Source organism: Rhinolophus hipposideros (assembly GCF_964194185.1).
Source record: "Rhinolophus hipposideros genome assembly, chromosome: 5".
Lineage (NCBI taxonomy): Eukaryota > Metazoa > Chordata > Mammalia > Chiroptera > Rhinolophidae > Rhinolophus > Rhinolophus hipposideros.
The window spans coordinates 22,077,659-22,102,814 of record NC_138051.1 but is presented as its reverse complement, the minus strand read 5'-3'; the positions used below and the strand labels follow the sequence as shown (position 1 = coordinate 22,102,814).

General features: G+C 38.4%; 2 protein-coding genes across 8 annotated transcripts in view; one reads left to right on the top strand and one right to left on the bottom strand.

The window, feature by feature from the left end:
* Positions 1-15,476, bottom strand: part of STRN3 (striatin 3) — a 94,229-nt gene extending 78,753 nt beyond the window's left edge. For all 4 annotated transcript variants that reach the window (XM_081047799.1, XM_081047801.1, XM_081047800.1 and 1 more), the window contains exon 1: positions 14,262-15,476. In XM_081047799.1, coding sequence (XP_080903925.1) covers positions 14,262-14,543 — 282 coding nt within the window. In that variant the 5' untranslated portion in view covers positions 14,544-15,476. The remainder of the gene's footprint in view (positions 1-14,261) is intronic.
* The window catches only part of AP4S1 (adaptor related protein complex 4 subunit sigma 1), a 50,689-nt gene continuing 39,496 nt past the window's right edge, over positions 13,964-25,156 (top strand). Inside the window, exon 1 of one of the 4 annotated variants that reach the window (XM_081047810.1) lies at positions 13,964-14,144. The gene's annotated coding sequence lies outside the window, so the exon portion shown is untranslated. The remainder of the gene's footprint in view (positions 14,145-25,156) is intronic. The other 3 variants (XM_081047809.1, XM_081047808.1, XM_081047807.1) reach the window with 3 other exon arrangements.

The window sequence follows — 25,156 nt, the reverse complement described above, 5'->3', positions numbered from 1 at the left end:
CATGTTTACTGCAGCGCTACTCACAATAGCCAACATATGGAAACAACCAAAATGACCATCAATAGACAATCAGATAAAGAAATTTTGGTACATTTATACAATGGAGTATTACTCTGCCATAAAAAAAAAATTTTACCATTTTCAATATAGATGGACCTAGAGGATATTATGCTAAGTAAAATAAGTCAGACTGAGAAAGACAAATACCATGTGATCTCACTTATATGTGGAATCTAAAGAAAATACACAAACAACTGGAACATAAATAGACTCATAGGGAGAGAACAAATTGATGGCTGCTAGATGGGAGGGGGGTTGGGGGATAGGTGAGAAAAGTGAAGGCATTAGGAAATACAAATTGGTAGTCACAAAACAGTCATAGGGATATGAAATACAGTACAGGAATAGTCAATAACGTAAAAACTATGTATGGTATCAGATGGGTACTAGACTTATAGGGGGAATCACTTCATCAATTATATAAATGCTGAGCTGTACACTGAAAATAATAAAAGATAATACTAAATGTCAACTACAATTAAAGTGTGTGTGTGTGGGGGGGGTCACGGTATGTAAAGTACAGCATAGAGAATAGTCATTGTAAGAGAATGGTATTGTAATAATTATGTACGGAGTCAGGGAGGTAGCAGACTTGTTGGGGTCATTACTTTGTGAGGGGTGTAAATGTCTAATCATTATGTCGTTTTGTGCACCTGAAACTAATAATAATAATAAAAAACCTGAACCAGATGTCATGTTTATTTGTTTATACCAGATAGCACATCAGAGGCTAAGGGTTTGAGATACCTATTGACTTAGAGGACTTCAAAAAAAAACTAAACCTGGTTTACAAAGTTAGAACTTAAAGACACCAGAAAAGATGCAAACATCAGCACAGAACAAAAGGACACTATAAACCAGAAAAAGAGTATGGCTAAAGGAACAACTAAAGAAAATGAAGGACCTAAAGTTTATATAAGCCTGGTAAAGTGGAATGATGAGAAAGTGACCATATACTAATGGAAGATATGAGAAAGAGAATTCTGGAAAGAACTGACAGAACACTTGAAGAAAACCAGTCTCCAAAAAGTTCAACAGAGATAGAATATCATTCTGCAGGTATGCTCTAAATAAAATGCAGCACAAAAATGGTAGTTTCTAAATAGCTAAAAAAATTTTTAAATTACAATGACAGACATCTGAGACCACCAGAAGTCTACACAGGAAGTTAACTGGAGAAGCGTAAGTTAAGAGAACCAATTATAAACAATTAGAGATTTAAGAAAACAAACCTATGGCAAGGCTAAAGCAGATTAAAAATCAGTCTATTTTTAATGGAAATAAAAATGAGTTTTAAGAAAGGGGTAAAAAAAAGCTCATAGCTACCATTCAGCCTTATAGTACCTCACTCTTAACTATAAACAGTCAATAGTCACCAATATTTGAGGAAAGCATTAGGTAAGAAAGAAGCAAAAGAAAAAGAAATTCGGAGGAAACAGGGAAAGAAAACTTCAACAAAAACTCTACGCTCAAAAAGAATCAATTAAGGGCCGGCCCGGTGGCTCAGGCAGTTGGCGCTCCATGCTCCTAACTCCGAAGGTTGCCGGTTTGATTCCCACATGGGCCAGTGGGCTCTCAACCACAAGGTTGCCAGTTCAATTCCTCGAGTCCCACAAGGGATGGTGGGCTGTCCCCCATGCAACTAGAAAACGGCAACTGGCCCTCCAGCTGAGCTACGCCCTCCACAACTAAGACTGAAAGGACAACAATTTGACTTGGTAAAAAGGCCTGGAAGTACACACTATTCCCCAATAAAGTCCTGTTCCCCTTCCCCAATTAAAAAAAAAAAAAAAAGAATCAACTAAATAAAAACAGAATACCACTCTTCTAAAAAATTCAAACAAGAAAATGCGTTTACAAATGTAATTGGATTGAAAAATATAGTTGAAGAAAGTAGACCAAAAAGAGAAGAAATTCTGGAGACAAGATACACTAAATCAGCAGGTCCATCATCAATTGAGTGGAAAAATTGCCTTAAGGACTTTGGACTACAATAATGCTTCTCAGATAAGATTAGTACTGCTTCTCCCTAGGGGGTGTTTGGAAATGAAATGTCTGGGAACATTTCTACTTGTCTCACTAACGAGTTATACTGTTATTTAATGCCCAGGAACCAGGGCACTCAAAGCCTGCAAGCAAAAGACAGTAACACACAAAAGTAGAATAGTACTATCTAAATGCCTAGTGTCCTCCATTGAGAAATACTGAACTATGGAATAAAAGATTTCTTTCAGGGCCTATCGATATGATTTTCATGAAATTTAATAAAACCAGGATAAACAAAAGATATCAAAACAATCACGCACACAAAAAGAGCATCAGAATCAGAATAGCATGAAACCCTTCAAAAGCAACACTGAAAGTTCAAAGACAAAAGAAATGACTTCGAAATACTGATGAAAACTTATTTCCAGCCAAACTACCAATCAAGTGTGGGAATAAAATACAGATACTTGTAAAACATTCGAGTCCCTAAAATTTACCTCTTATGCAACTTTTCTCAAGAAATGATCACATATTTCAGCAAAACGAAGGATTAAGCCAAGAAAGGATGTGGAATGATATCCAGTGAAAGAACAGCAGAGAGACTTTTCAAAGCAGTAACTCTAACAAACAGGAAAACAGCAGGCAGAGGTTTCAGAATAACAACTCTAGCAAGTCTTAAGAACAAGACTAGATCAGAGCAAGGGGGCTGAGAGCTCTGGAAGGCAAGTCCTCCCTACTCCACTCCACCCTCTCCATACAAAAGGCAGACATGATAGATGTGATGTGCTTGCGAGGTTGACAACCCTGGTGGATTTGTAGGAACTTTCGGAAAAATAGATGCATAAAAAACTAACAAATTAAAAAGGAGGCAAATAACTCCAAGGAAAACCAAAAAAAGTACAGAAAAGGGAGAGTATGCAGTTTGCTTTTTGACTCACAAATTACTTACGTGGTCATAGTGCAAAAACTAGTAATTTAACTAGTTTTATTACCTACATTGAAATACGGTGAAAACATGTAAGAGGTATGATGAATCCTCAATTACCATAACAGGAAGTCAAAGGTAATGTTTAACATTGCCAGAGACAAGTAACAGTTGTATAATTCTAGTATTTAAAAACGTAGTGACAAGCAGGGTTTCTAACCTTAGTGCTGCATCATTTATTTTGATGGGGGGAGTGACCTGTGCTTGTTTATCGGCATCTCTGACCTCTCTATCCACTACACGTCAGCTGCAGCCCCCTCTCATTGTGATAACCAAAAATGTCTCCAGACACTGCCAAATGTCCCAAGTGAGCAGAATTCCCTCCAGCTGAGAATCACTCTTGTATATGTATAAAAATACACACCCAGAAAGACATCAGTAGTTGTTCCTGGAAGATTAAGATTACATAGAAAAGTCACTATTATTGACATTCCTGTGACTTAACTTTCACCGAATGTATTATTTTAATAATTGATATTAAAAACTAAAATAAAAACTTAGAAATTAAAAGCAACTAAATGAAACCACAAAACAAATTTTTAAAGCATCAGAAAATTAAAATTGTAGTAAGTAATAGAGGATATCTGGCAGTTTTTAAAGAAATGAGTGAAAAAAGGAAATGGAGAAAAGATAAACTAGTATATAAATTTGTTAAAAATACTAAGAAGCTGGACGGGTTATCACCTGTGAGGGGTGTAAATATCTAACTATTACACTGTTTTGTACACCTGGAACTAAAAAGAAAAACGCTAAGAAGTTCAACTTGTTGTTTTATGATTATTTTTCAACAATGGCTATATACGTGTACATAAAAAACAAGCCATTTCTATATTATCAATTTTAATAACAGAAAATACATAGTCTGTTTTATTTCCTGGGTTATTTTCTTTTTTAAATAAGGAAAACAGAAATTGTCAAAAATTCCATCACCCCAAAATCACAAAGGTACTTTAAAATATTTATACTGACTTTTTCAATCTAATTTTTATATAGCTGATTTAGCACTTATTATGGGTTTGTGCTTTTATTTTTAATTTATTGTAAGCATTCCTAGTCATTAAACATTCTTCATAAAAATCATTATTTAGGGGCGGCCGGTTGGCTCAGTTGGCTAGAGCACAGTGTTCATAACACCAACGTCGCCGGTTCAATGCCCACATTGGCCAGTAAACTGCACCCTCCACAACTAGATTGAAAACAATGACTTCACTTGGAGATGATGAGTCCTGGAAAAACACACCATTTCCCAATATTCCCCAATAAAAATGTTTTTTAAAAAAATTACTATTTAAGGGGAAAAAGTAGTCCTTCCCCCCCCTCCCCCCGCCCGCCCCAGTACATTAACCCCAAGCGGAAATTCATTTTAATTGAAGTTGTGGGGCCGGCCCGGTGGCTCAGGCGTTTAGAGCTCCATGCTCCTAACTCCGAAGGCTGCCAGTTCGATTCCCACATGGGCCAGTGGGCTCTCAACACACACATACACACACACACACACACAAAAAGGCAAAAAAAAAAAAAAAAGAAGTTGTGATTTCTCTTTCACTCCATTGGGGGGCGGGAGTAAATTATTTTGAATAGTATGCTTCCCCAAAAATAAGACCTAGCCGGACCATCAGTTCTCATGCGTCTTTTGGAGCAAAAATTAATATAAGACCCAGTATTACATTATATTAGACCCGATCTTATATTAAAATAAGACTGGATCTTATATTAATTTTTGTTCCAAAAGACGAGAGCTGATGATCCGGCTAGGTCTTATTTTCGGGGAAACCTGGTACCTTATAATAAAGTTTGGTTTCATTCCAACATCAAATGAAAGGGTGAGGAAAGAGTAGTTATTTATATGTTATCTCCATCTTGTGGACTTTTTTCCCTGTTATGTATTACAACTCAGCTTCTCACACCTAAATTCTGCTTAATGGAACGTTCTCAGGAACTTCACTAATTTAACAAATATTTAGCAAACATTTATTATGTGCCAAGCCCTTTACTGTCACACTGGGTATACATGAGCCAAAAAAAAAAAAAAAAAGTCTCCCGTCTCAAAGATCTTGTAATCAGTCTTAAGGGGGGAAACAGACAATAAACAAGTTAAAATTATAAATTACATTGTTAAGAAAATGATCAAGGTGTAGTCATATATGCAAAGTATAAAGATTGTTAAGTACAGACTTTTCTAGAATCTGATCCCCACTCCCACCTGCCCCTTTTTTAAAGATAAGCTTATAGAAGTCTGGTCCACTTTTAAAGCTCCGGGAAAAAGCAAACAAAGGCCACTCCGAAAGTTTTACTATCTAAGATAACTATTAGTGGCATATAATTACCCTCATCCATTGTTTCTCTAGCATTACCTTATTCCTCTTCCCATCCACCCCCTCTCCTTTTTTTCTATTTCATCTTTTTCTTTGTTTAGTCTTTCTAGGCTTCTTCATACTCCTAGATTTCAGTAACAGACAGATAGCTTAAATGAAACCAAGCCCTGGTTAACAGCTTTCAAAGCTAAAACATTCCAGACCCCTAATTTAAATTCAGGTTTAAATGAATTCATTACATAACAATGCATTACACAAAATTAAAAATTTTTTCACAAAAGCTAATAACGCTAATAAAACAAAAAAGCAATACAATAGGGTTTCTTTGAGGCATCAAGGCTGGTTGCTCACACATTTAAGATGAAACACAGTTAACGTGTTTTGTGAAAATTTAACACAACCTTCCAGCAACAGTGGGGTTAAATCAACTATGGCACATCCACATAGAATACTCTGCAGCCAGAAAAAAAAAATGAAAATGCTCTCTTTTAACAGGTTTAGAATGATCTCCAAAAAAATGTTAAATGAAAAAGTAAAGTAAAAAATAGGGTGTATAAAATGCTGTATCAGGAAAGGAGGAAAATTATATATATATATATATATATATATTTGTTTATCTGCATAAACACTGCAGGGATCCATTATAGTACTAATAAAAGCGGGTACTAATGTGGAAGTAAGGGTGGACAGCTTCATAGTTAACGTAGACTTAATTTTGAACAATGCATTCATTACCTATTCAAAAAATAAAAGAGTTTGAAATTTTTTAATTACGTTTTTAAAAAACCTTTTTACAAAGTCTATCAAAAGATGATCCAAAATTTCACACATTTGTAACTGCTTCAGTTATAGTCTTTTAAATCTTGTCACGCTGAGCCTATTCATTAGTCATTTGTGGACAATTCTTTACCACTTAAGTGGTCCCAATGAATACCAGGTACTGGTATTACCTTAAGATGGCATAAACATATTGGTCAAAAGCGACTCAACAGCTCCTAGCTTCGTACCTACTGTTTATGTTAAGTGAGTTATTAATCTCTTGTCCATGTTTCCTTCTCTACAATGGAAATAACTTACCTATAATTTAGGGATAGTACAAAAATTAGAATGACTCCCAACATACAGAAAGCACCCATTAAATGTTAACAAATGTTCTTAATAGTTCTTTATGAACATGTAATGCTTTTATCTATGTAATCAAACGCCACAGTGTATTTCTAGAGAAAACAACAAAAATTCATATTCAAAAGTTCCTGTTAAATGTAAGTATACCCGGAGCAAGTCGGTGCAAGTCGCCAGCAGTGCAGAGAAGGGAGTAATATATTGCTTAAGTTTAAAATACCAATTGGAGAAATAAGGATATCGAAGGGAAAGAGTTTAGAGAAATGGATTATACCAAATCACTGGCGCCTTTGATCATGCAGGTTCCCAAACTGATAATCAGAATCAGCAGGTACATACTTTAAAAAAAGATTTCATTTCAGACTACTCAATCACAGTGATCAGGCATAGAATGTGGGAATCTACATTTAAAGCATCCTAGGTGATTAAAATTATTAAATCATCCTAGGTGATTAAAATTATTAACTAGGTTTGTGAGCCACCACAGTCTCTATTCTCTTACGATTAGAGACTTTACAAGTTTATCTCCAGATAAAATAAACTTAATCATTGCCTTTGGTAACTTAACTGGAAGGAGAGCTTCAGTAAGGTGATATCACAATTAGGCATTCCTTTAGATTAAGTCATGAAAGAATATTTAAAGGCAAATATATAAGTGTTATAGCAATACTGTGGCTGCCATTTATTGAACAATAACTCGTAAATGACTGGAAACAAAGTCCAACATCATTCCATCCAAAAACAAAGTATATATATGGTACCGAGAGAGAGAAGAAATACAGACAAAACAATTTAAAAATGGGACAAAGACCTTAACAAACACCTCACCAAAGATATAAAAGATGCTCAACACTGTGAGCCATCAGGGAATTGTAAATTAAACTGAGATACCACTACAACAAACCTATTATGATGGGTAAAATCCCAAACACTGACATTGTAGGAGGCCAAGGATGTGAAGCAACACAAACTCCCACTCACTGCTGGAGGGGATGCACAAAGGTACTGACACTTTGGAGAAGTGTGGCTGTTCTTATTTGGCTGTTTCTTCCAAAACTAAACATAGATCCTCTTATCATGCAATCTAGCAATCGAGCTCCTTGGTTATCTACCTTATTTGCCTAAAATACTTGAAAACTGACATCCAACAAAAACCTGCACATGTATGCTTACTCATAATTGCCAAAACTCGGAAGCAACAAAGATACTGTTTAATAAGTGAACAGACAAATAAACTGTGGTACATACATGCAATGGAGCGCTATTCAAACTCCTCTTCAAAAGGAGAAACTCTGTCAAGCCACAAAAACATTCCTAAGTGAAAGAAGTCAGTCTGAAAAGGCTACATATATGTACTACATGGTTCCAATTATGTAATATTCTAAAGAAGGCAAAAATTTGGAAGATAGTAAAATGAGCAGTAGTTGCCAGGGGGTTGAAGGGAGGAAGGAAAAAAACTGGTGGAACACGGGGGATTTTTAGGGCAGTGAACCTATTCTGTGAACTATAAAGGTGGATACATGTTATTATACATTTGTCAAAACCCAAAGAATGTACAAGACAGAGACAAATGTACAACCCGAATGTAAACTAGGGACTTGGGCTGATAACGAGGGTCAGTGCTGCTTCATCCATGGTAACAAAGACACCACCCTGGTGGGAGCTGACAGTCAGGCAGCCTTTGATGGGGGAGGAAGTTATATGGGAACTGATCAATTTTGCAGTAAATCTAAAACTGCTCTAAAAAATAAAGTCTTTGAAGGAGATGAGGGAGGGAGAAAACACAAGCTGGAGTCAAAAAAATCAATTTAAATATATTCAAAGGAAAGGCGTTTTGTAAATGTATATATTTTAATAATAAAAATACAGTTCAAACTTGAAAAAAAGTTCAGGGTGGCCCTACACCCCTCCTACATTACTGATGGGAAAGTAAAATGGTGCAGTCACTTTGGAAAATAGCTTGGCAGTTCCTCAAAAAGTTAAACACAGATTTCCTCAAAAAGTTGGACATGACCCAGCAATTCCAGTCCTAGGTATATACCCAGGAGAAGTAAAAACATATGTTCACACAAGTGTTAGCAGCATTATTTATAAAAGCCCAAAAGCAGAAACACCTAAATGTTCACCAACTGATGGACAAACAAAATGTAGTATAACCACACAATAGAATACTATTCAGCCAACATGGATGAACCTTGAAAACATCATCTTAAGTGAAAGAAGCCAGTTACAAAAATGTATGATTCCATTTATACGAAATGTCCAGAACAGGCAAATCCAGAGACAGAAAATACATTATTCTATCACAGAGACAGAAACTAGTGGCTGCCAAAGAATGGGGAGAATTGGGATTAACCACTTATAGGTGCAGGATTCCTTTGTGAGGTAATGAAAGTGTTCTGAAATTAGCCAGTGATGATGACGGCTCATCATAGTGACTATACTAAAAAACATAGAAATGTACACTTTAAAGGGGTGTATTTCACGTTATGTGAAATACATCTCAATTTCTTAATAATTTTTTTTTAAATCTAAGCGTGGCCCTAAGGAATGAATGTTGCTAACACTGACATAAACAGCTAGCTGCTAACATCACAAAACACAAACAACGGATGTGTGCCTTCTGATGGAAGCCATCTTCACTGCCTGTGAAGTAGTGTTATTCTCCACCTCCCACCCAAAAAAAGGAAATCAACCAATTCTGATCAAGCCCCTAGACCCAACTAACCAAGTAATTTGGAAAAACAAACAGAACAACAGAACACGTTAAACTATATCACAGGGGAAACATTCGGCAAAACACAGACATTGGGAACCTTTACAGGACTAAAGACCTGATTTCTTCAATTAAAATTGACAAGGAAAAAGTGCTCGCTTCGGCAGCACATATACTAAAATTGACAAGGAAAAGGAAAGAAAGATGGAGAGGGTTCCAATCACAATGTTTTTTGAATCCTGATTCAAAGAAACTGTTCAAAGATAACTGAGAAAATTAGACATTTGAAAAGTGGCTATTTAATAATATTAAAGAATTGTTCATTTTTCTTAACAATTTGGTAATAACTATAATAATATTGTAGTTGTCTCTTAAAGTCCTTATCTTTTACATATATACACTAAAATATTCATGGATGAAATTATATGCTCCTGGGACTTGCTTCACAATAATTTCGGATAGGGGTAGGAGTAGACAGAAGTATAACAAGACTGGTCATGAGTTGTTACTATTTAAGACAAGTGACAAGCTTGTGGGAGGGACAGATACTATATTACTTTTGTGTATGTTTAAAACGCTCCATAATAAAAAATTAAAGGTATGTGTAATACAATCACATTTACAATATAGAGGACAAACTGTTGAGAGGGGTGTGCATGGAGGGGAAACTGTTAGATTACTACACAGAATTCAGGCAGGAGGAGCAACCTAAACTAGGACAGTGGTAGTCAAGAAATGAAAACCAGCAAGGGATGGTGGGCCCCGCCCCCTGCAACTAAGATTGAACACCGGCACCTTGAGCTGAGCTGCCTCCAGGATGGCTCAGTTGGTTGGAGCGCACCCTCTCAACCACAAGGTTGCTGGTTCAATTCCTCGAGTCCCACAAGAGATGGTGGGCAGCGCCCCCTATGATTAAGATTGAACATGACACCTTGAGCTGAGCTGCTGCTGAGCTTCCAGATGGCTCAGTTGGTTGGAGTGCGTCCTCTCAACCACACGGTTGTCTGTTTGACTCCCTCAAGGGATGGTGGGCTGTGCCCCCTGCAACTAGCGACAACGGGACCTGGAGTTGAGCTGCGCCCTCCACAACTAAGACTGAAAGGACAACAACTTGAAGTTGAACGGCACCCTCCCCAACTAAGATCGAAAGGACAACAACTTGACTTGGAAAAAAATCCTGGAAGTACACACTGTTCCCCAATAAAGTCCTGTTCTCCTTCCCCAATAAAACCTTTAAAAAAAAAAAAAGAAAGAAAGAAAAGAAAAAAGAAAAAAAAGAAATGAAAACCAGATTAAATCAGGGTTATCTCCTTACGTCCGTAGTTAGGTTTCATGGATATTTTAGGCAAAAATTTTTATTCGCCCACTGAGCTAAGGTATGAAGACCTTAAAATAATTCTTGGCAGTTAGTAAGTACTCAATAAATATTAGGTATTTATCTGAAAACCCATTATCTATACAGGTTTCCCACCACCATTTATTTTCTTAGCATCCTGTTAATTTCTGGTTTAATTACACCTTATTATTTCTAGAGTACAAGCTCCATGAGGGCAAGATCCTTATTTCAAATATCATTATATACCACTATTTGTATGCCTGAGTGTGCAAGCACAAACACTAATTAAAATTTTTATATTTGCTGGAGAATTACTAGTTTTACAATACAAACTTCAGGACTACATTTTCTATGAATTATCTGTATCATATTTTCAGAGTTGGTAAACAAGCATTTTGTATACACCGTAAGTGTATTTATTACATACCGACTACAGAAAAAAACACAGAACATGTTGGCAATATACACCAACTAGACTTGACACCTCACGGGAGCTCAAAAAAAACTTTGTTGAAGTATACTGAAATGGTTTATGCCATTTAATGGTAGACAAAAAATTACAGGGCAGATTCCACTTCTACGAAAAATGCTAAGATGACAATACAATACAGTGATTACAAGAGTGGTAATAAGACCACAGGCTTGGATTCAGATAAACCTGGGTTCAAATATCAGCTACAGTACTTAAGGCAAAGTTAATTAACCTAAGTTTGATTCCTCATCTGTAAAACAGAAATGATACCTACTTCATAAGGTTATACTGCCAATTAAATGGCAGTTATAATTCTCATGTAACATGAATTGCCAAAATCCCAGTCCATTTTTTTCTCCGTCTCTGGAGGATGAGGCAGAGCCCTGCAGACTTCAGTTTTACAAGGGATTCTGACTAGCACTCTATTTAGGAATCACTGTCCTAGAGCCTTACTAACCTCAGTCCAAAGTAAGAAGCCATCACAAAGATAAAAAGAGCTTTAGGACATGATCGTTTAGTTTATTTCCAAGTTTCTAAGACAGACCTTCACCCAAAATTCCTTTTACAGAAAGAACCATACTGCAAACTTTCAATTTAAAGTCCTTTCCAAAGCCAGAAAAAACATGATTCCATATTGAAATTTTACATCAAAATTGATATACCTTAGCTCTTCCTATTCCATTACTGAATAGTTTCAATATTGAATGCTTTAAATATATGTGTAGCTGACCACTGTACCCAAGGCTTACATATACAATATGTAAGCTGTCTTATTTTTCATCTTTCTTAAAAATAAGCTTACAGTTTAAATCTACTGATGTTTCTTTAAACCCACCCAATAAATTTGTATTCAACACATGCATTTTTAAATGTGCTCAAGCAATCTTACTAAAGACTGACCGCACCTAAACTAAATTTAATATTCTAAAAGCAAATCTGAAACCATCCTAAGTAACCCAATAAAACATTGCTGAGAAATACATAAAACAGAAACACATAAACACAATCATGAACATTTTATTCCAAGACGATCAGTATGAAATAATGAAAATCCCTGGAACAAATTAAGAGTTTAAAAACACTGTAGAACTTCTTCAAAATAAGCAAAGAAACATAACACTTGGAATGGCGATATATCAGAACAAATATGCCAACAGTTGATAACTGAAAGCAAACAAGTAAAAGACATCTCCCTTAAATGACTTTTCTGTTACTGTCAAGGAGAAAGACAGGAAAGCAAGAGCTAGGGCAGACAATATAGACCTCATTAATGTATATATTTTACTAATTTAGACAAAGACATTTTCTCAGCTACTTACGTTAGTGAAGCTTATGAATAACTAATGCAATTGCAAACTTGAAAATTGGTATAATCCAAGCTTTCGTACAACAGTACAAAGGTTATAAACATGTATCGGGGACTGGTGAAGTATTCTTTAGTGAGCCCAAGCCTCAATGCATTTGCACATGCAATTTTTAAAAACAAATGCTTTACTATCTTCATTCACACAGAACATTGTTTGTAACATGGTGTACTAGAAAGCTGTGTATCAACAGAACTCTATAAATCCCAAATATGTTAAAGCAGACTATACACAAGTTAAAAGAAATAAGACAATTTGACGTAAGCTTTTGGAAAGTTACATTTTTAAAAGCCCAGTAGTACATCAAAGCACAATTCTAAAACACTGATTTGACTAACAGGTGTTAATTTATAATTAATTTTTTCTAGACTTGATAGTGTCAAAATATATAAGTATTCTCACTTTTTAAAAGTTTAACTTTGCCCACTTTATGGAGTCAAATAAAAGTTTACCAGTTCAAAATCAAACTGAAGAGTTATGTATTTGTTGAAGGACATCCTTTCTAAATTAATCCAATATTCCTTCTTTACACACATTTTCCTAACTGGTTACTGTAGGCATATAAGACGTATACGTCAGCTAACAGTACTGCTTATATTCTAAATATACATCAGTCTGAAAAACAGGTGCGACACTACTTAGATCCATGCTTTTTTCTTCTAAGCCTAAATTTGACCTGGAAAGGATTCAAAAATAAACACAAATAGCAAAAAAAGTTGAACAATCCCTTTAAACAGATTCTGAAATCCAAGACATGAGCCCTCAAACTACCAGTATCTTCCAAAAGTTAGTTAAACCATCCTATCCAAGTCTCTCCTTAGCAGGATCAAGTCAGGCTTAATTGTGAAGGGTCCTGAGGATCTTTAACTTTGCTTCCCCTCCGAGTTAGTAACGTGAGACACGTACGTTTCACTTCCAGCTAATATTAAATCTTTTCTCAGTCGTTTCACAAAGACAACACAGATAAGTCTCGTTTGGCTTTTTATGGGTAGAAACGGGGATGGAGGAGGGGGAGGCCTCCTGAAGGGCACCCTAAAACGAAACATTCAGAAGAGGCAGGCCTCGTTTTATTGCGCTTTTCGCATTATTGCGCTTCAGGGATGCTCCTTTTTTTTTTTCTTTTTTTTTTTTAAACAAACGGAAGGCAAGACCCTGCACAAGTAAAAGATTGCTATTCGCTTTATTGCGGCGGTCTGGGAATAACCCGCAATATCGCCGAGCTCTGTCTGGAGAAGGCTTGCTGAGTCAGTCGCTAAAAAACTGATAGGGAATCTAAAGGGATTACGGCAGCATCCCAGGTAAGAAGGTACTTAAAGTTGGCGGGCAGGAAATGAAAAAACTTCACAGTTCAGCGGCGAGCCATTGTGCTTGGTAGGAGCCCTGGAAAGAAGCGTGGCTGTCAAGGGGCAAGTGCGTACCAAGTCCAGGGGAGGGGGCCAGACGTGCCAAATCGGCAAGAGGGGTGACCCGGGAAAGGGTGGTAAAAGGCCCATCCCAGTCCCTCGCCCCGAGTTCTCCATCTCCAGAGGCACAAACAAGGGCAAGCTCGGTGCCCAGCAGCCCCCACGCCGAACTATCCCACAGAGGGGAGCTCAGCGCCAAGCCCCGGAGGCCCGGGCAGGCCGCCTCCGAAGGAGCCCCCGCAGACGCCATACTAAAAGCCAAAATGGCTGCCCCTAGGAAGCCCGCACCGCGCAGCTAGTGAGGGTTGGGGAACAAGCTTCTGCGGGAAAGGGGAAGGCGGGCTCTAGGAAGCGCCGCGGCCAAGTCCCACGAGCCCGAGCCACGCAGGTAGGTCCCTCTCGGCTTCCCGAGGCCGCGGGTTCCGCCTGAGGGAAGCCCCGGCCCCACCCCCCACCGGGAACCCCGCGGCCGCGGCCGTCCCACACACCGACCCCAGCCAGGTACCTGCAGTTCGGCCCGCTCCACCTCCCAGTGCGCCCGCTCCATCTCGAACCGAGCCCACTCGTGCTGGATGTAGTGCAGGATCCCCGGGATAGTGTACTGCTGCGGCCGGGACAGCTCGGGGCCTGCCGCGGGACCCGCTCCTTCGGCAGCCGGAAGACCCCCGCTGCCCGCCGCTCCATTCCCCCCTGGCGAAAGGCTCATGTTCCCCCCAGGTCCCTGCTGCTGCCGAGGAGGGGCCGCCATCCCCGGGCCGCCACCACCGCCTCCGGCGAGCTCGTCCATTGTGTGTGGGGCCCCGGCCGGGGCTCAGGGCGAGACGCCGACGGCTGGGGGAAGGGCCGGGGAGGGTGGCCCCGCGCTAGTGGCGGGGCGGAGGCCGGCTGGGAGTGGGGCGGGGAGGGGGTGGTTGCTGTATGCCTGCCGTGGGTCAGAGCAGGGAGCTGCCGGCCGCCGCCATTACAGTCCCTCCTCCATCTGCCCGTCTCACTCACTCACTTTAGGGAAAGGGGGGGACGCGGCGGGAGGCGGGGAGAGAGGGCAGGGTTGGGAAGCGGGTAGACGTAGGGCCGTCGCTCCCGCGCAGCATGCCGGGTAGAGAACGCCGCTGCTGCTGCAAGCCTGGTAGCCAAATAGAGTCCGGCCTCACCCTACGCAGGCGCACTGAGGACGCCGTCAAGGTTGCCGTGAGAGGCGGGGAAGGAGCTCCGGCCCCGCCCCTAGGCCCGCCCCCCGACTCGCTCCGGGTGTCAAGCGGAGGGTACCGGGTAGTGGGCCACTGACTCCAACTTTTGGAAGCGAGTCGGTTTCTGGCTTCCCAGGAATCAGTTTCCCTCGTTCAGTCCGCCCCTAGGCGCCGTTCTCCACCCAAGGGCCTCAGCGACGGGCCTGCCTGTGGAGCTGGGTTTTAACCTGGCTGGTCGCTCTGGCCGGCCGCTGCCAGTGCCGGATTCCTGACGTTTCTTTTGCATTCCTGGCGTGTTTCAGGCGGTCCCAGAGGGTCGGACCTCTTTCTCTGCCTGTCACTCGCTCTTTCTCGAGTTCTTAACCCGGGCCAGTTTCCGGGACTTTCGGGACGTTCTCTTGGGGCGAAGAGCCCAGATCCTCCCGGACGTGGTGAATGATTCCCCGTCTGCGTCTCGAGCCCCGGCTTTGGTCCCAGTTCTGTGCTCCCGGCCGCCGGTCGCGACGCGTGCCACTTTGCCTCCCCTCTTGTTTATGATTCGGGGTTGGGGGTTTGGGAGGAGAGCAGGAAGGATTGCTCTTCTTTTTTTTTTTCTTGAGAGGAGGGGAGGTAATGAAAAAGTTTAGATCTTTCGATGGTGGGTAGGAGAAAGATCACTCTGAAGGAGACTGATGAGACTAACAATTTGATGTTTTAGAAGTGAATGAGCCGTGCGAGTATTATGATTCATAACAGAATCTCTCGATGGAAATAAATGAAAGCATTGTGAATGCAACTTAGAATCCTAGATGAATGACTAACGATGTTTTCTTGGGTCATTAAATGTTTGAGTGAGTGTAATACATAAAAAAGTCAAGGTTAATCTTGTAAGTGCCACGGTGTTTTTATGTCCTTAAGTTGCCAGGAAACATCCTTAATGAACTAGTAAGTTTCTAAAAGTTAATATAGCTAATAACCATTTGGTTGAAAAAAATAGCACAAAAATAATACTTAACAACGTAATAAGGAAAAGAGGTTTAGTAATTACAGCTATGCAGGAAACTTGCATATAAAATGGATTACGTTAATTTTTTTTTTTTTCTTCTCTACTACAAAGAAAGTTTTCTCTGTGGAATATATACGACCCGTCAGGGTATAATTTCAAAGAGATAAAGTAGTACATCTTATTCTGTCGTATCTCCTGTACTGTTACAGTTTAATGAAAGGCAGATTGGACTTGTCATCCAATCTGCCGTGTTTTATTTATATACGAAATTAGGTCTTAGGTCGCAGTATTATTAAGAATTATTTCTCCACGTTATTAAGAACTCCTTCTCCACATTATTAAAGTACTATTTCTCCATTTTGTAGGGACCAACATACAACCTGCATTTTCAGTCCTGTTCCTTTTTGAGGGGCCTCATAGCACATAAAAGGTCAGAAATCCCATGCTACCTCAAAACCTACATACTAGAAACATTTGTGAGAGGATGTGGCATCAAAAGAAGCAGACGTGCACACTTATATTTCCCACAGGCACCTCAAGCTCAAGTAAAGACTGGATTTATAATCCTTTCTTTCCCTCCTCATTCACCTTCAAAAAAAAAAAACTGCTCCTCTTCTGTTATCTACCTCAGTAAGTGACACAACATTCAAACCTGAGGCCTGGCCGTCATTCTAGTACCTTTCTTTAACTCAGCCCCCACATCCAACCTCTTTCATATCTATTCCATTATCTTCATTCAGTGTCTTAGGTTAAGGCTTCCCGCCTCTATCCTTCCCCTATCTCCCATACCACTGATGTCAGAGTCATCTTCAAAAGGCAAATCTGATCCTGTCATTCCCTACTTAAAATTTTTTAGTGATCACCAAATTTAGAATAAAGCCCAAATTTTAACTTAGTGTGTAAAGGTCCTTCAAATTCTACATACTCCCTACCGCCTAATCTACCATCACACCATCATGGCACCCCATTCTCCTTTCCGGCCAAACTGCACTGTTTTTGGTTCCTCAAATGTATAGTAATGTTGCATTCCACAGGAATTTAACACATGCTGTGACACATTGCCTTTCCTTACCTTTTTCCTTCAAAACCTAACTCAAGTATTACTTCCTCCAAGCTTTCCAAATCCTTGAATTATTTAGACCCCATCCTAATAGTATCGCATGCCTAGCTCCTAGTACATATTTATTACACTGTATTCAAATTGTCTATGTACTACTGGTCAGTGACACTCATCCTGATCACGGTGAAAGCAAGACCTGCATATAATAGGTACTGCAAATCTTTGCTTCACTCATTTATTTTTTTTAAAGATTTCTTGACTGGCTACTATTTTTCAGATACACTCCTAGTCCCTGATGGTCCATTGTGAACCAAGGACATAATCTCTACTCTCACAGGATTTCCAGTCTATTTTTAGACAAATTACTTAGCACCAACCACCATAGCTTTCTCAATATCTGTCCAGATCCATCTTAAAATCATTTCTTTTAAAATTTCAAGTGTGCTCCCTGTTTGAAGAATTCCGGTGTGAACATGTCTACATTCACTTTAACCACGGTTTTATTAATGTCAGTGTGTTCTTCCCCGATCATAGTCATTTATCCGCAGGATCCTCTTGTTCACAGCTGGACCTCCAGGATCTGGGACAGTGAGATCCCAATAAATGTTTGATGAATAACTTAAAATTAGACTAGACTAATATAAATATTTTTCCTTCCCCTCAATCATTTTTTCTTAGTTTTTGCTAACATTATAGCAGTTATCACTTAAGGTTCAATGACCAGAACCGAGTATTAAAAGTAAAGGACACCAATATTTTCTTACTCTGTAGAGAGAATTTTTTTAATTATTTTTTTTTTGATTTTTCAATTATCATTGACATACAATATTACATTAGTTTCAGGTGAGAAAATATTTTTTACGTTATTGACGTTGTGCTTTGTGTCTATGACTCCTGAGGACACTCTACAGTGAGCTCCTAGAATCTTGTCTTCTGGAGGTAATGAGCTTCCCTAGGCCATATTATCACCTACAGCTTACCTAACTGGAATTTCCTCCCTAAACTGTGGCTGAGTCATTTCCTCTCTTCAATCTCATCTTTGAAACTTCCTAGTATTTGTTCTGTCCTTTCATCAGTCTGTTCATTCCTCCTCTATGCCCATTGATTCTCTCAGTTTTAATATACTACTGATGATCTTCTTGAATGCTGCTTCTGTCTTTAATCAGTTTGGAATTTTAGGGTGTTTTTTTATCTAATCTAGACACCTGTGTGCTCACTCTATCTGACCAAAAAGGGACTTGTCATATATCATGTACATAAATTATGTCAGCAAAGGTATGTTAAGGAATTCCAGGCTTTTAAATAAGTTCAAAATAGTTAATACTCAAATGTCTTCTTCTCAATTTTTATATAATACCTGATGTGCAAAGTTTTGCCTCTGCCTTTGAGAATTATATAGTGTCCTGTAATCACTCACCTGAATATCCAGTTTTATACCTTGCTGACTTCTAATAAAGAGCTCAAACTGGTTCAGAAACACTAATCTAGTCATCTTTTTGCATCATCTGAAAAAGTTATAACAAGTATTATCTCCATGGGAAGGAGAGAAAGCTGAGATAAGAGTTCTGGATCACTTCCATAGTTCCTTAGTAGACTAAGAAGTGGTTCCGACTCTTACATCACTGAGTGAATATGGGTATTTGCAAACAAGAAATAAAGTCTCCCTTCGCTATTCTGCCTCCTACTGTCGATGGGCTCAATATTGCTTTCTCTGGTTCCCAAATTATATGCACTTTTTCATTTCTGATTCTTTTGTCTTTTAAAATTTGTTTTTTAGTTATAGTTGACATACAATATTATATTAGTTTCAGGTATCCAACATAATGATTAGACGTTTATATACCTTATGCAGTGATCACCCCATCATTTTCACTTTTGAAATCCTTTTTAGGTAGTTTTGAGGTGATTCAGTCACTTGGGGAAATTACGTAGTATTTACATGTATAAATATAGAGAACAAATGAATATGAGAGCCCAGAAAAAGATCTTTGAGAAGAGCTGGCATGTGTTCCAAAACCAAAGAAGCAAACTGTATAATGCAGATGGAACAGAAAAGGAGGAGGCAGCTTTGACCGGCACCATGGTTTGACCTGCCAAATAAGATCAGGTATCTACTTCTCATTACAGTAGTTGCCTATGGCTAAGAAAATTTTAGAAATACATTACAGGGCACTTGAACTATTCCAATAATATATTGTGTGGTAAAGAAAAGGAGAAGGATCTTCACAGGTTATAGACAAATAGGCACCAAAACCTTTAGAAAACTCAGCATGCTGTATAAAATTCTAGTTCAAGTCCATTCCTGAATTGTCTCCTGGGTAATATGAGTCAGAAAGCAGTAAGCTGTGATAATATTGTATAATAGCTAACTCATAGAGATGTCAAAATTGAAGGAAATGAAACAAAGAATTGCCTGGAGCTGAGTCCCTCCTGGACATTGGCTTAAACTGAACAACTAGGTCTATAAACATGAGAACCAAATGACTGGAAAATGTGACTTGAATGGGAAATTGCCAAAGCTCTTTCGAAGGTAATAATTTAACAGTCTTGGAAATGTGGTTTGTCTTCTGTTGGAGCAACAGGGGAGAAAGTTTAGAAGAACGATACCAGACACGATCACCTTTCCTGGGAAATCTGTGCTCCAGACAGTGTTCTCTTTAGAGAATATTTTAAATTTGGCAAAACTTCACAAAAACTTATTTATAACATATTTTTAAATGATGGTAACTTTTAGTTTTGTCTTTCTATTAATAGACTAACCTAAAATACATGACAATTACATCACCCAAAAAGATTGAAGAATTTTTTAGTGTTTCAAAATAACTCCTATTGCCCTTTGCTCCTTTTGTTTTATAGAATTTAAGGTCGTGATCAGATATTTTAAATTGTTTTCTACAGACTTTTTTAAACGCTTTATTTTGAAAATTTTCAGTCATGAAAACAAAAAAAAAGTTTAATGAACTACCATTATCAACAATTATCAAGATTTGCCATTTTTATTTCAACTATTCCATTTTTTACCTGTGAAGTTGTTTTGCTTTTTGGGGGGAGTGTTACAAAATATTTAACAAAAAAATTGACATAAAAATGTTTTACATCACAATGAAACAGGCCCTTCGGAGAGGGGACATGTGGAAGAAATTGACTTCTCTAGTGAGCACAGCCTTTGTTCATACTCATTCAAGCCTTCTAACATGATGATACTCATTCCCCGTATTACCACACTCCAGTATTGTTCTGTGGCCCCCTACTTGCCATCACCACATATTCATCTACTCTCACAAGATTCATAAAGGGATCAAATCCCCACAACATTTCCTTGGACATGTCTGCCACCATTTAATTTCAATTAAAACTTCTTGTCCATAAATCTTTCAACCCAGGAGGATGAGCTTTGCTCCTAGCATCTACTCCACAAGCTCAAAGATAGGTACTTTGAAATGGAATCGTGGCCTCCCTCACACTCTTGCGGCAGACCCCAGGAATGTTTGAAAGTAAATCCAGACATCATAGTATTATATTATATCGGTACATGGTTCTCTAAGTATCATTCACCGATTATGACCTTTAAAAAAATACATATGCCACAGTACCATTATCACACCTACAAAGTTAATGGTAATTTCTTTATACAGTCTAATGCACAGTCTGTATTTAGTTTCCTCTGGTTATCTCAAAAATGTTTTTTTAATAGTTGATGATTTCAAATCAGGATCCAAACAAAATCCACATATTTAATTTAGCCAATATAGCTTTAGTTCTTTTTTGATCTGCTTATCCCTCACTCCCCAATTATTTGTTGATCATCATGCCATTTATTTGTTGAAGAGACAAGGTTATTTATACTGTAGAATTTACTACATTTTGGCTGATTGCATTATCTGGTATTATTTAGCATTTACCTGTCCCCTCCCTATTTTTTATAAACTAGAAGTTAGATACAGAGGCGAAGTTTGATTCAGGTTTTAAGTTTTTTGGCAAAACTACTTCTCCTTTGGGGATGCAGTGTACTTCCTGTTGTATTACTCACACTAGGTGGCACATAATGGCTATTGTCTCAATTTTAGTAATATACTGAACTTGATCACCTTGATCTAGCTATTGTCAGCCTTAACTGCTAGCTAGCTGTCTCTTGACACAAGTATTATGTTCTACCCTTAACAGTTTCTCCCCAGCACGGGGCCGTCTTTCTATAAAAGACGTTCCACTGAGTGTTTCCAGGCCTTCGGGGTCCAGGATGGAACCTTTCCTTACAGTCATTGACAAAAGAGACCCTGCCAAGCCTCCTCTTAGTTCCCATTATGGTTCTTAGATTCACTCGTGGGGTTCTCATTTCAGCAGGGGCGCCTCCTTTGGATGATGATTTGGTGACATCTGGGTTCCGTGCCTCTTTGGACCCTCACAATTCCACTGTTTTTTCTGCCAGCACAGCTGTGGTCATCCCAGTTTTGTTGCTAAGGGTAATTTGATTCTACCTACTAGTGTTCTAGAGTACCAGAGAATGTTTGTTACCTAGTTTTTGGTAAAGATGTTGCCCGTAGAATTTTTTTTTTCCCATAGCTGCTCTCACTATTTTCATGAAGGGATCTTGGGAGATCCCAAAACTATTCTGCTGGTATCACGGCTCCCTTGCCTCTCTACATTCTTGGCATTTTAAAGTTTAAAATCGTCTGCTATTTAACCTAAAGTTATTTATTATAGCCCTGCTATAGAAATATTTTTGTGATCACTACTAAGCAATTGTGATATTTTTGCTCTTCAAAGATTGTGAGATATAAATGAGTGTAAATTTAAGTATGAATATACTCTGGGCAACAGTTGGGCAGGCTCTTGTCTGACAACTTGAATCTCCCATTTACAGTTTCAGAGGGAGTTGGAGCATGTTGCTATACTTTTTGTGAAATTGAGAAAAGCAAAAACAGGCTCCTGGGCAAAGGGCAGCCAAGCAGGCCACCTGAGAGGCTCTGCATTTACCCTGACATTTGATCTGACCGAGAATGATACTAAATTCAGATACGTGTCTGTAAACTTGCCTTGGACAACATTTACTGGTATGTTTTATTTATTGGTAGTAGAAAAGGAGATTAGTTGGAACTCACTAAGGGAGCAAATCAGACATAAGAGTTTTGGAAGTTTAGGTCCAATCACAAATGTTAAACACACTATGGTAAATGTAGTACTGTGAACTTTACTGTCCTCAATTGTCTTGTTATCTGACTGAGCCACTTCTGAGGCATTTTAGTGTTGAGATTAACTAAAAATAAATAATCTGTTAGAGTTGTGCGTTTTGTGATACGCTCCAGGGTCAAGATTAAAACTGCCAAAATATCCATATTAGCCAGTAAATGCTTTTGTGTAGAGGTTAGAGCTAGGTTGACACTAGTGAATGGGGAATGGCATTGTGTGTCCTTGTTAACTAGAGCCACCACTCAGTTACTGGAGTCTTGATGCAAACCTCGAGATAAAGAGCAGTGGGTGAGAGTACAGATGCTGAAACTAGGCTGACAGGAATTGGGTCCTCCACCATTTTAATGGGTGATCCTTGGCAAGTGACTAAGTTTTCACATCTGTAAAGTAGAGAATAAAAGCAGTCTCTAACTTGTAGAGCTATTACGAGGATTAAATGAATGTAGGTAAAATGTTCAAAACAGTACCTGTTGTTTAGTAAAGTACTGTGTAAGTGTTTTCGACTGTTTTTATCTTTCTTCATGTGTTGGTTTGTTGGGTCATTTTTGCACATCATATTACAAAGAGTGAATGATTCTTTCAGGTTATAGCAGTCTTTCACGACCACCGTCAAACATCGGGAACATTAATTACTTATTTGAATTAGAGTTAGTTGTGGCCATGTCACTAACAAAAAAGATAGATCCTATTGGGTAAGTAAACTGATCCCCAAACTGTCGTTTAATACAGTAATTTTTATGTTGCTTCTTTCAGAGTGATGATCTGCAAAAAGAATTTCTTATTGGAGCTATAATATCCTAAATGATATCTTCAGGCTCCAAAAATATTAATATAGTTGTTAATAGTCCTTGATTTTAATTCAGGACACACTTTAATTAGGAAGATCTTAAATAATACCTTTAGTATATAGCTGTAGTTTTGTAGTATTATTTCTTACATGTTTTCTTAGGAAAAAATTAATGTGGTTTTAACTATTAATAATTCTTTTCCCAGGTTATGTGAACATTAGAGAACAAGACTTTATAATGTTCAAACAAAGTAATTGCAGATAAATTATGGAGTGATTATTTTATAAAAACATTTTCCATAATCCTAATATTGCACTTAAATTCAATTTATAGTCAACTTCTCAGAGATATGTTTTGGGTAAAGTGAGATTCCTCTGTACCCCAGTTAAGTTTTGTTTGTTTCTTCTTTGTTTGACACAAAACTTTAGGAGCCATCAGCAAATCAAATTTTAATTCTAAATTCCTTTAGTTTGATTTGAAGTTAAACATTGTAATTGATCTTGTACGAGCACTTACATGCCTGTCATTTGAATGCTAATATACTACTAATAGATCACTACTCTTCAAAACAAGGAAAAACATGTAAGAAAAACCTATGTTTGTATGTCTTTCACAGTTTCCATGGGAAATCAGATGTCTAACGAGAATGAAAAATATCTGTCTTTAAGTTAAGAAATACAGAAGTTTATCAGTATCCAGAACATCTGACTTGGAATACATTTTTTTCAATTAAAGGGGAAACTTGATTAACCATTCTATAGGAATGGGAAATACTATATAGTAATTTTAGTTCTCCTCCTCCTTATTGACACATTGTAACGTTAGCAAATCCTGGAGGATCCCAGCCATGCGTCCCTTCGATCTCTGGTCCCCACTGCTGTTTCTCTAAAATTAAGATATTGGATGTCTTTTTAATCTAAAAATTCAATGAAGGTTTTTAGTCATTAAGCACAAACATTTAATTTGTGAGTCTAATTTTAACCAAACAATTGAGAATAAGATTACCCACACAGGGGTGTTTTTTCACTATTTCTAACCCATACCCATATTGTGGCAAAGTAAAAATTAAATTTCAAAATAAATCATCCTTGACACTAAAACCAAATAAAAGAAAGAAAATTTTAGAAGAAAAAATTTAATTTTAATTTTGAATGATACCTATTATTATCTCCATTGTATGTAGTAATGGGAAGGTTGAGACCAATTACTTGCCTAAAAGCAGCTTTTCTACCCTCAGAAGAGGGGACGGTAAGCTATCAACAACAGCAACAGGCTCGAGTGAACTCTAGCCATCAACAGTTTGTACCTTTAAACTGGGCGCACCTGCCACCACCACCAGATCTGATAGTCAGTAAGTACCTCACTGGCAAATGACTGGTGAACAGTCTATTCTCAATCCCTCCATCCCCCACTCCACACACACAGATGACTAATGCATAAAAATAAAACAAGTACTTTCAAACAGACAATGTAATGGTCTATTTATAGTATATAAATTCCTCATCCTCAGTTTTTGAAATATGACTTTTCTTCCTCCACCTTAGTCATATTACTGTAAAGAGCTTAAAAATTCTTCCATTCACCACACACACACACACACACACACACACACACACACACACACCGCCAGTTTAGGAGAGAAAATCTGATACTTGAACATCTCCAAACATATGGTATCTACCCTTTTCAGTAAAACTTCAAGCTAGTCTCTGCTTTGTGAGGTGTGATCAAACAATATGGTGACTGTTTAAATTTAAAAGTAACAAATTTCTTACAGTAAAAGACGCATTGCCATTAACCCCCCTCAAAATACTTCCGCTCGCTTCGAACGCACTTATCCCACTGTTCTTGCCATGTTCTGAAGCAGTTCTGGAAGTCCTCTTTCATGAGTGTCTTTAGTTGTGCTGTCGTGGCTGCCTTGATGTCCTGAATCATTTTGACTTTGAGGAAGAGCCAGAAGTCCAATGGTGCCAGATCCAGTGCATAAGGTGGATGAGGACGCACCATAATGTTTTTATTTGACAGAAATTGCTGTATACCAGAAGCGATGTGTGACACGGAGCAGTGTCATGATGCAGGATGATGTATGGCACACTTTAAAACATACCTGCTCTCGACCATAGCTCACACCCGACGGACTGCACCAAACAAGTTGAAACTTGTCACACACTGTGACTAAGGTTTTATGTGCTG